We start from the raw sequence: 12,488 nt of genomic DNA, 5'->3' as shown, positions 1-12,488 counted from the left end.
TCACCTTTGGTAACGACCTGGAGAGCTGCCGTAGAGCGGCATAAGCACATGCACACACAAAGAAACATAGTAGTAGTGCGGCCATAGGCTTCTGGGCCAAAAAGCACTTCCAGTCTTGCATAAATCCGTCCGAATTTAAAATTTCATTAAGCTTTACTGAACAGGTTCAGTTCAGATGATCAGCCATACTCTCAGTACAAAATCTCATACCAGTATACAATTGCATTTTATACACTTCACCTCTCCACTACTACTGCATTTCAGTTGTCCATCAAATTCCTCTTAGTTTTGACTTCATGTACCGACTAATAATTGACTTAATGCAGTGAACAACTTTTCCACCTCTTACTCCAGGCAGAGGTTTGGTAAAGAAAGGGGGGGTTTTGTTACCAAAATCCCTCACCTTCAATAATTCTGACTCACATTAGGAATTACAATATAAAATTCTCAAAGTTGAAAGACTGAGCAACGTAAACAAATGACATAAGATTTAAGGTTCCAGATATTCTCAGTACATGACATAAACCATAAAATTGTTTCTCATTTCCCACTGCTCGGAGAAGGAGTTGAACTGTGGCAAAAGTTGCTGTCAGCAATGGGTACGCCAGCTCAAAGTATTTGCCTAGAGAACAGTTACTGGATCTGTAAAGAGGGTAACTCTCACCTTTTTAAACTGTTTTTTCTTGCAGCAGACCTGGTAGTTCTTTTAGTAATGTCTGTACTGTCAGAAATGCTAGGTTCAGAGGTTTTATTTTTCTGAACACTGGACTGCAGAATTACTCTGGAAAGAGTAGGAAAAAAGAAAGATTATATAACCTGAAAGTTTCTAGGAAAACACTGAAAAGAGGATATTACAGTTGCAGCAGAGCTAACAAGTATCAGCTGGCTTTTCACAAATAATTCTGAAAAGCAAACTGCTCTGCCTGAAACACATCCTTCTCTTTACAACATCCTTGTTATAATTACGGTAATGCAAGTTGTTTTATTAGGACCATAGCACTTTGTTTTGTTGGTTGTGGGGTTTTTTTTGCTTTCAAAGAATGGATTAAATTAATGGTTTTGAATTTCCTGTTAGGTTTTTGGAAGACAAAAAGCTAAGAAATTGTATTTTAAATTACTACAACAAAACAAAAAAAAAGATAAAATCTGAACTATGAAACAAAACCAAACATTATTTTCCAGACTGACACAGAAAGGAATTCAGAAAAAAACCCAAGTCATTCAATTTGTGAGGATCAAAGTCTAAATCTCCTGCAATTAACCATGACATATTCCCTTCAAATACAGTAGGCTAGGAAAATCATTGCATATGCTGGCATTTTGCTCTTACAGGGAATTACTACACCATACTCAAAACTCAGCTTTACATGCTGGTTGTGCTCAACCGCTTCTCTGGAAGACTCTAGACCAATATATTGACTATTTCTTAAACAGGCAGAAAAATCCTAGTGTTAATAGTGTCATCAATAAGAAAAGAATTCCAGATTGTGAAATGCAAACAACTCTTTTTAGCCACCAGCCAACTGGTTCATAGGGAAACCACATCTTCTCTATTCCTAAATACTTGTAGTGAAATCATGATACTATGTGATTATGAAATTATGATACAAAAAGTGACAACTGGTCAATGGAGTCCACAGATATCTATTTAGTGCATCATTTTATACGTCTATTCCCTAGACATTCCATCTGTGCAAGGTTCCAACTATAAAACTGTGCATCATTGTAGAGATTCAGAGCTAAGAGTAACTTAGCTACTACTGTTTTCGTCCCCTGCTGTTATTAGACTCTAATTTTCAGTGACTTCACTGAGTCCATCTGTGACAGCAGATTATATTAGATTGGAAGTCAAAACCTTCATTAAGTTGTATAAACTGCAGTCTGGTTCCTTAATACTCTGAAGAAACTGTTTTCAAGGAATCCTAGATACGAACATAATGTAACTTTTGGAGCAAAAGTGGACAGGCATACATGGGAGAAAATACGAGTATTTTCCTACTCATGTAACATATTCACCAAAAACAAAAATGCAAAAAAACCCCTGTTGCTTTCATTGTTTTATATGGGTTTGATACCAGAATTAGAATATGCATCGGAGATAACACAATTTCATCTAAAATAAATTCTTTACAGCGGTAAAACAGATCAGCAACTCTATTTACCACATACTTCTAGATTGTTTAGCAAACAGATGACTACAGAACCACAAAGTTCAAGTATTTTAAATTTCTACTTGAAAAAGTCTCAATATTTCAGACTTGCAAAATCTTGTCACTTGATTTGCAAAAGTCCAAACCAGTCTTCTCTTCCTCTGAGATAAGATATAAGACTGTAATGGCAACTACTATCAAAATGCAAAGCAAATTCTACTGTAAACACAACACATTCAAAGTCGGAGGAACTGGTTATTCAAGAAGCTGAAAACAAAAACCAGATACCTTCAACATCATATCATGCTTCTGTAGACAACACAAATTCTTCTAGCAAAAATCTGTTTTCCTTGCATGCCCAAGGCGAAAAGGTTCAAAATCTGGAAGTTCACTTTATAATTTCTATTGTGCTTGTAAACCAGTTCTAACAAGCTCTAATATTAAAACTTAAAATTCTCTTTTCAGTGCCACAGCTGTCATACAACATGAACAAATTTGGGCTACTGCACTTTCAACTAAGCTTTAAAAATGACACCAGTGGTGAAAAAACACTTGCACTGTACCTTTTATCTGTGCCACTAGCAACTTCCAGGACTGAACAGAAAGGTACAAAGCTGGCTTAACCCCATAACATTTAGTTACTGAAATATAAGTATGACCAAATCATGGCACATGGTGGTTTATTAGTGCTCATGCAGACAGAAATATGGAAAAATCATGTTTTCTCCTTAAACATATACATACAGTGTCTCTCTGTATAAAATGCATGTAATGTACATATAAAAGAAAGCAAAAGTTACTGGAACATGATCTAATGGTTATAATCTTTCTCTTATAGGTGTCCATTCTTTCCAGACACCAGAAGTTCAGAAGACAGGTTAGTATACACAGCTTAAACGCATATACTTATCTAACATGAACTGAAACACTATGAAGTGTTAAGATACCATCTTGCACAAACACTTAAGTATTCAGCATCAAAATATCATAGGTAAGTCCTTACTTCCCACAGAATTTCACTTTATCTGTTCAAAACAAAGAAAGAAAAGAAAAGAGGTTCTAAATGGGAATGTGACTTATAAAAATAGTCACCATATATAATGGCACCTTAAAACCAAACGAATCACAACATCATCCTCTTAAGATTGCTGTATTTACCAAAGGATAGGGAGAGAAGGAGCTGGCTTATGGGATCAGCTCAGAGCCAGCTGTGAGCATGGTAGAACCTTTAACTATCATCTGCTCTTCAGTCGATGTCATTTTTACATCTCAGTGATACACAACTTCACATGGCTACCCAAGAGTAAAGATTAATTGAAATCCCTGTGAACAAAACATTTGCTGAATGATCAGACAGACTTGTTTAAATCAGACTAAAATTCTAGACTTCCAAGGCTGATAGCACCTCAAGGAAAACAGATGAAGTCCCATTTACACCATCGTCTGACATGGCGTTACAACTAAACACCCAGAGCTTGTCTTCAAGCCCAACGACTGTCAGCTTAGGAGCAGTAACAGGGCTACCAGAGCTTTTATTAGAATGCTACTGCATACATGTTTAAGGTAAGAGAAGAAACTATCTTTAATGTATGGAATTTTGATTTAGCACAATTAGACTAGCAGCCTCACTTGACAGCAGGTTTGATAGATAGGTTTTATAATGGACATGAGATGAGGCCACAGTAGAGGAAATCCTCCCAAAATCTCAGCCTCAAAAAAATCCCAAACTATGTTAGACAAGGGTAAGATCCTCAGGACACCTTGGTAGTTCTGAACCTAATATACTCCCCAAACACCAGACTAGTTTATACACTGCTTTCTTATTCAAGCTAATCTACTGGCCTTTAAACAAATCAAAACCTGCTTAAATGGAACAGTGTTTGGGTCAGTAGCACCATCTTTAAATAGTTCACAACTTTTTTCCACCATTTAACTCAGAGTGGGGGGGGGGGCAGGTACACCACCAGGACACAAAAGCCCAAACCCCACAACCCAAGACAAAATTCACAAAACTTGAAATGCTAGCAAGGTAATACATCTTGGAGAGAAATCAATCCACACAACAAGCTTTTTTTAAAAGAAAAATTATTCCAGTATCCTAGGGAGGGATGAGGGGATGAGAGGTTACACAGGAGCATGTCTTCTCTGACCTGCGATGGGCATTTTATTCTTGCCAAGGCTACCTGTTTTATGAGGTCTGTCAAATGCAATATTGCTTTCTCCTTCATCACCTCATGATTTTTAGGAAAATAGGCCTGAGACCTCTACCACTGTTCCAAGTCATCGACAGGCAACAAGTGGCTGATACTCTTCAGTCTACAGGGCTCCTGCCAACAGGACTGCCAGGCGAGGCCAGAGAGATTCACGATCCTGATTGATAATTTGATCTCTTAAAACACAAGGGACACTAGCTGCATAATGGAGAGAACATTAGTCTAGCTTTTAAGAAAAGCTCAAGCGTTTTCTCGTACTGGACATAAACCAACATTGTATGATTGTCAATCCTGGATACGAGGCTGCAGCACCAGTAACTCGATTGCTTGCATCGTGACACATTTACCAACATCAAACAGCCTTTTCTCTTTCCCTCCAGCAAGGGAGTTTTTAGACAGAACACAGAAACCATAAGAGAAAGAAAGGATGATAGTTGAGTGAAATTGATCTTACAGTACAGGAAAACAAAGGACAGATTGTTTCATTTTTTTAACCCATGTTTTAAGTTTTAGCTTTTTAGTCTGTGTTTAGAAATCTGAGGTCTGACTTCTGGAAGACACTCAGACAAGAAATACTGCTACATCTGGTGTAAAACTTAGAAAACAAGCCTCTCACTTAATCATGTTCTTCGACAAAGTTAGGTACCAATGAAAAAAAAAAGCTAAAGTGATCTTTAGTTCTTTTTTCTTTTCCCTCCAAAAGAATAGATTAAGATAACCTCAGCTAAGGCTAACAGGATAACTTAGTTGTCCACAAGTCCCCCAGTTCTCATTCTTTAGTTATTATGTCATTTACTTTAGCAGAAAGAGCATGCTTTTTTTCAAGTGCAGGCAAAAAGTTGCAAGGCCAAAGGTAAAGACAGAAACTCTTAACCTTAATGTTCTGCCAGGAGAGAATGCCTTTTCTTACTTAGTGTAAAACACTTTTTCTGACCCATTTTTTCTCTGAGAGCACCAAAGTTTCAAGCATTCACCCAAAGCAACCATTTCGCTTTGAGGGTGGTGGTGGTGGAGGAGCTCCAAGGAGACACGGTAGCAAGCAAAAAGTTCCTGTTTGGGTTTCCTGGCAGTTCTGTGTGCTGCTCAAGTTTTGTCTGGCCAAAAGATGGAAGTTGTCGTTTGATGAAAACATTGCGCCTTTTAAGGGGAAGAGAGGCACAGCAATCACTGCAGCTACTCTGACAAAAGCAGAGTGGAGAAAGAGTGAAAACTGTACTCAAGGAACTAATATGTTTTTAATGCTTTACTCAGCTCCTGAATCCAAGTAACAGAAAGAAGGGTTTTAACTAGTCTCATACAGCTCAATAAAAAAATAATTGAGAACAAAAGAAGATGAAACCAGATTGGCTGGGTAAACAAGTGAGCCTTGACCTAATACTGCAACCTGGCTCATCTTCTATTATGTTAAAAAGGAAAAAAACAAGTCCCATTTTACTGCCTCTTATGGCATATAATACTATAATCTCTTAGTAAAAACAAAGATGTACTGACATTTCTAACAAATTCTAATTCCTGGCATTTCACGTGAGTAAAACCATCCTTTGGGAAACAGCTCCTTTGCAAGTTCATGAATTTCAAAGTAAAACTGGAGCTAACATCTTCATTTGCAATACGCAAAGGATAGGATCATATTTTAAAGCAGTACTTCCTTTTTACAAATATAGTTTTGCTTATACAGTTTTGCTTATTTGCAGGAGCATGCAGAGAAGAAAGGCTTCAAAATTATAAATTATCCTAATTATAAAAGCTCTGCACCTTTTTGTATTGCAAGCCAGCCATAAAAATCACTCAGTTATTCCAAATAATATATACAAAAATACAACAAAGCCAGAGCAGTGAAATTTACTCTTGCAACAAAGCCAGTAAGAAACATGATATGAAAACATGCATTTATGAGACATACGAGACAGAAAGTGTGAGCTATTGTAGAGAAATGGAATGGGACACTTACACAGTGGCTCTCTCTCAGGGGGTCCTGATGGTTACTATGTTCTTAAACCATCTAGACAGAATAGCAGGCTGGGTAGAAGGGAGCCACATACAATCCACCAGATGACAATACTACACAGTGTAGACACCAGCATAGCTAGGAGCCATCTAAAAAAAGGGGTTGGAGGGGGAGGAAAAGATGAACAAAAATTCAAAAGCAAAAGCTATTGGTGCATTTTAGCTTGTTTCAAGTTCTTCAAAAGCATATTGCTCTATAACCTTTGCCAAGCATTTTCTTACTTTGTATGACTGTAACAATCCATGCAACCATAAATTGCCAAATGTAGCATCCACGTGTTGCTGGAATCAAAGCAAATTTTCTCAAATCCTCACTAAAGTCATCTATTCCAAACAAAGTCTGTATCACTCTTTTGAAAATAAGTGCATGCTGGAGCAGTGTATCTCTGACCACTTGCTGCCATCTCTTACGCAGTTTGATCAGCCTGTATTCGTACATCCTACTTCACAATCATACGTTTTAATACTAAAACATTAGATCAGAGCCAGATCAGTTTGTAGGAACAATTTATGTAAACACCCAGATGATGGGGGTATATTACCCTCCTGTGTTCAAAGTAGCAAAAGCTAATTCATAATCCTTTGCCAAAAGTGCAGAATATTGCTAATTAGAACATACACAAAGTATCTATTCATCAAAGCACATACAGTTTATACAACCAACTTCAATAAACATTAACAAACATTACACACAAATCCCTTGCAACTTAAATGTAAGCAATGCCTCTAGCTCTCAAAGACTGTAATTGTCCCAGCTTCTGGTGCTCTTATTTTGCCTTTTTTTTTTTTTCCTTTTCTGTGAAATAAAACTACATAGAGGATTTAGAAGCTTCTTTTTGTTTACTTAGATAAAATTCATCAATTTCACTGCAAGATTAATTATTTTTAACAGTCTGAACTAAAAGAGAAAACAACTGACACCTCTTCTAGTAGGGAAGACTTCTGACTCATGTAGGACAGCTAAATATTCCTAGTGATATTTTGGTTTAATAATAGTAACACAAAGAATGTAAGAAGTTATACATTCATTTTTCACCAAATTATTTCAGTACAAGCTGCGAACCATACAAATAACTCAGAGGAACAGGAGGAGGGAAATTCCAACTCCCTGTGCCACAGTGCACACTATAAAAAACAACTATAAGCTCTAGATCAATTATTTTAATTCTACAGAAGTACAAGCTAACTAGTTTTAATTAGAGCAGTCATGTTGCAGAATGTTTCATGAATGGAATAATATTTTAATAGTTGATAGGCCTTCTGCATATTAAGACGATGGCTCTGAGTAGATTATCATACAGACTACATTCACTCTATGGAACAGACAATAAATGAGATCTTTCACAACCTTTATTAAATGACTTAAAGTACCTTTTCTGAAGAAATACTATGAAGTGGAAACTAACACACTATGTGCCTCAGAAACTAATGTGCAAGGTTGCTGTTTTTGACTGTGCTATTTGAGGTAACTGAGGTGATGTGTTTGGGGGTTTTTTCAATGTCAGTTGGGTACAGGCTTTGTTCTGAATCTGTTGTGTCTTATACGATTGCCTGTGTACATGATGAGCACGAACAAAAGAGAATCTTTTAAAACAAAAGCAGAATTCATACATAGCGATGTGTGAGGGTTTCCAAAGATATATTCCTTTACTTTCAGCACATTCTTACTGCGTACCTCTCACTTTTTCTATAAGTCTGTTGACACTGTTTGGTCTTAAAAAAAAAAGAAAAAGAAACAAAAAGAAAAGGCCAGCAGCTAAAAGCATCATCCCCTACAGAAAGACAGCACAACAAAAGCCGAGTTGCCTTTCGTCTGTGACTCTGGTGCTGTGTTATTTGCAAAAATCTGACAGCCAGGGGTCACCATTCCTTTCCTAGCAATCAAATGAGATCCAGATATGTCCTGCAAGTCTTGCATTCTCTTGTAGTTTATTTAAGGGCAGACAGAAAGTTTTTCTACCTACACTTGCTACAAGCTACAACAGATGCACAGGTGACTACGAACTTTCTTTTACAGGTGGTGTTTCAGTACTTGTCTAAAATAAGAGACTAGCTCCCTGACAGAAATGCACTCCTTTTGAATTTATTTACTGAAATAGTGCTACTCTCTGCCTTCCAGGTCTACCAGCCATTATCCCAAAGCCCACAGGATTTAGGGAAAGTTCCTCTCCAAGGAAGAGGAAATGAAAGGAAGCTAAAGATTCTTCTTTCAACTCTTCTTCTTGGGTAGCTGACTTTACTTCAAAAAACAGCGCGTACTTTATTTCAGCCAATCAAACACCACCACACGGAGTCATATTCTTCCATTTTTATACTACCACGGGAAAGATAAAAGAATGTTTGTGATTAAACTAGAAGTAAAGCATTCAGAAATACTATGGGAGCTCGTAAAGCGCAGACTACTGGAATCAAAAACAACGCAGAAAACTAGAAATTGGGTAATGCAGTTCTTTAATCAAGTTCTCCTGCCTCCTTAGCGCTCACCACGCTTTCAGAGAAACAGTGAATCTCATACTTGTTTTAAATGAGTAAAAGCAGCCTTGGCAACAAACTTTTGGGGGCAAAGGGAAGTATGCATGAAGAAGAGGATAAAAGTACTTCTGGCATTTATACATTCAGAAACTGACTTACGTTAGCGGAGATGCAGTTGGAGCTTTTGCCTGCCTTCTACTTTTCAGAGCACGAAGCTTATCACCTTGTGTTACACAGTTTGTTTCATCTTCATCACTGTACTGGATAAGTGGAGGGGGGGAAGGGATAAACCAAGATTAAAATATAGACACTTACACATTTAAGAATTAACCTTATCTTAAATCTTAAAGCTAGAATTATCCCAACAGGAAAGTTTGCCAGCATAAAATCAAAGGAAATTCACTTGCATAAATACAATTCTGTTCTTTCCAGTTTCCTGCTTTTAAAGCTGTAAACCATTAAGTGGTGTCATGAACTACATACATCAGAATGTTGTCTACCTTTAAAACAGTGGAAACGTATTATCAAATCTTTGCTTAAGTACAGTACAATCTTCACTCAAGTACAGCATTTCCCTCCTTCACTTGCCTTTTTAAAACAGCAGTACCATTTTTTTTAAAAGGCAGCATCAAAAGGTATTATAGAAGTTGCAATTACTTAGAAACTAAAAAGAGCAAAAAACCTTTCGTCCTTTCCCTTTAAACACATACAAAGAAATAACAGACAATCCAAAACAAAATCACAGTGTTTTTGATTGCAAATCGTGAGTACTTTTTTTATTCTAATGTCTACCTAATTACTAAAGACTAAAATATGATGAGGATGCTCCTACTTCACCTGTGTACTGCACTACGCTTTTCATACTTGCTGTCCATACCTTCCCCCCCCATATCCCTTGTTAGAAAAAGGGCAAACAGAAAAAGAATCTGATTAACATAGTTTTAGTGTACCCACAGGTTTGTTCAGAACCTGAGAGATTCTCAACAGCAGTTACAACTTTTACCAGAGCGGAATATTCGGATGGTTACCAGTTCAATGTCCTTTCGGATGGTTCTCCTGTTTCTCGTGTCATTAATGGAAATATCATCTACTCCTGACAGAATTCTTGTTACAGCAATTTTATGGTTTCCTTTCAACTTTGCACGGAAAATATCTCCTTCTGTCCAAAGTTCTGGCTGTTTGCTATCATAACATGGAAAAAAAAAAGCCCCAAACACAACACATTAACACCAAAGATTATTAAGTGTACAATAAAAGAAGAAGAAAAAGACATCTAGATCTATTTTTTAAATCATTTATCATCAATCTACTTACTCCATCAGGAAGTGTTGTTGTGGTCCAATCACTGAACCAGGTCTATTTATTCTAATCCAGGCAATAGTTTCAGCAGCTGTCATCCGATAATGCTTCATAATGTAACAGGCAATAAGTGTGCCAGTTCGTCCAAGACCAGCTGTGTAAGATAAAAGAATGGCTTCTTTTATATACCCATCTTCATCTGGAATCTGCTGTAGCTACAGACATTGTTACTTGGACAAATAGTTACTTGCCTGGTTTACTAAACTAACCTGTTACTGATCAAATTTGGTAAGTGCAACTTACCTTTTGAATTTTTTTTTTTCCATACACAAGGTTACTAACACATTGTTCACCTGTTTTTTGAATGAGGTAACCTTCCAAAGCCAGTGGCTTTACAAATATCTGTAAGTCTATCTATCTTTATTTACCTATTTATGAATATGTATACAGGTATAAGAATGTTTTTATGCATGGGATAAAACAGTTGGCTTTTTTCCAACATTCTCAAAGCACCTTCTTGCATACATTGCATGATCATACATTGCACTGAAACCAGTTGCTCTTCCAACCCCTCCTCTAACTAATGTCTTACATTAGTTCCCAAGGAAAAGACAAATTTTGCAATAAGCAAGTCTGGGTACTAGCTGACACAGGCAAAAAGTACTCCAGAATGAGGAACCTTCTTTGCAATGGCCCTCAAAACAGTTCTATTTACCCTGGGAAACACGAGAAGGAAAGGAGGACAGCTCCAGCTAAGTGGCTCCTCTCCTCAATCACTTGCTGTAAATGTCAAACCACACATCACCTTCTCTCATTTAACAATTGACGGATCAACACCAGTGTAAGATCTTCAGTACAGCCTAATAGCCAAGACAACCACACAGCACTTGCCATGTATTGCCCAACTTTAAGAACAGGCTACTGCATTCCATTCTTTTTCAAGAGTAAGAGCAGGCTGAGGAACATATGGTAGTCTAGACACCATTAGTATGATATATATCAAAGAACATCTGAATTTGAATGAAAACAAAGCACTTGTACCACTGATACTCAATATTCAGGCATAATCAATTACGTGATATGCCTGAATTTATCACGTCAGTGGAGAGTAAGAGTATGCACTCGCTTCCCAGCAGTCAAGATGGTGTTTTTACCAATTCTTCCACTTCACAGTATAATCCTGTTAAACATGCAGCAAATGGATGGCAGATCCAGGAACAAAAATGCAGTCTTTGCAGGTCCCAGGCAAATGGGTTAAGAAAAGGCCTTTCTCTTCAATCACAGCATTATCAGGTACGCTAGTGAGGAAAAGTTTGTGGAGAACAAATGTCTGATAGACTATTAAAGATGGTATGGGAAGGGAAACATAGTTCCTCTAGAACGACAGCAAACTCTATCTTTATACTAGCTGCATTGGGCATGCTCTGAATACCTTTTCCTTGGCAGTCTAACTCTGGAGGAACAGATATTCAGGGCATGCCCAATGTAGCTAGTATAAAGGGTTTCTGAGGGATAAAGATTTCTGTGATTCTGGACGAGTACACATACTTTATGAGGAATCTCCTCAAAAAGCTGAACTGATATTTTCAAAAGTTTATGACTTGGTATATTTAATTGTGTGTTTTCAGAAAGACCTATAAACCTTGCCAGGACTTCAAATTCCTGCTCAAAAGCATCCTTTGAAAGTGCTTACACTTTCTAGCAGAAAGAGCTGTTGATATTGGCAAGCTCACTTTCCCCAGCCTCATTCTTGGAAACAGCTGGAAAGATTTTTCTGGAACTTAAAAAAATTAGAAGATGAAGTGCAGAACAGAAGCATAGAAAGAATTTGTATGGAAAAGTTGCAGTTTGGCAGAGATGTTAATAACTAGATATAACGGAATTATAGTGCAAAATACCTCAGGAACTGTAACTATAAGCATCACTTGTAATATAAATTGTTTTCACACTATACCTTTGCAATGAACGGCTATAACACCTTCAGCATTTTCACAAATATTTAGAAATGTTTTTACTATAGTATCACTAGGTGTGCTTCCATCAGCAAAGAAGAGGTCAAAATGCTCAAATCCAGCATCTGTAAATCGTTTGGCATCATACAGTTTTTTGTTGAGGCGTATTATAGTGGTGACCTTATGTTTCCTGAAGTATGGGAAATAAGCCTCTGGAGCATGGTGGGGATAGCCTATTTGAAAAAAGAAGGAGAAAAAAAGAAGAGAGTAAGGCTCAAACTGCAGAAATAAACAAAGACTCAAAAATAAGAGATGAAAACACTTTCAAAATAGAACTCATGTTCAACATAAAGAAATAGACTAACCGAAAATGGAATTTTAACATAATCACCTAG

At 37.1% G+C, this 12,488-nt stretch overlaps 1 protein-coding gene across 1 annotated transcript in view; it reads right to left on the bottom strand.

Moving 5' to 3' along the window:
- The window catches only part of CDC14B (cell division cycle 14B), a 47,452-nt gene that overhangs the window by 5,989 nt on the left and 28,975 nt on the right, over window positions 1-12,488 (bottom strand). The window contains 5 exon segments of the mRNA XM_050913709.1: window positions 665-781; window positions 9,002-9,102; window positions 9,871-10,024; window positions 10,157-10,295; window positions 12,096-12,326. Coding sequence (XP_050769666.1) covers window positions 665-781; window positions 9,002-9,102; window positions 9,871-10,024; window positions 10,157-10,295; window positions 12,096-12,326 — 742 coding nt within the window.

This window comes from Gymnogyps californianus, chromosome Z (assembly GCF_018139145.2).
Source record: "Gymnogyps californianus isolate 813 chromosome Z, ASM1813914v2, whole genome shotgun sequence".
NCBI lineage: Eukaryota > Metazoa > Chordata > Aves > Accipitriformes > Cathartidae > Gymnogyps > Gymnogyps californianus.
This window is presented reverse-complemented; position numbering and strand designations above follow the sequence as displayed.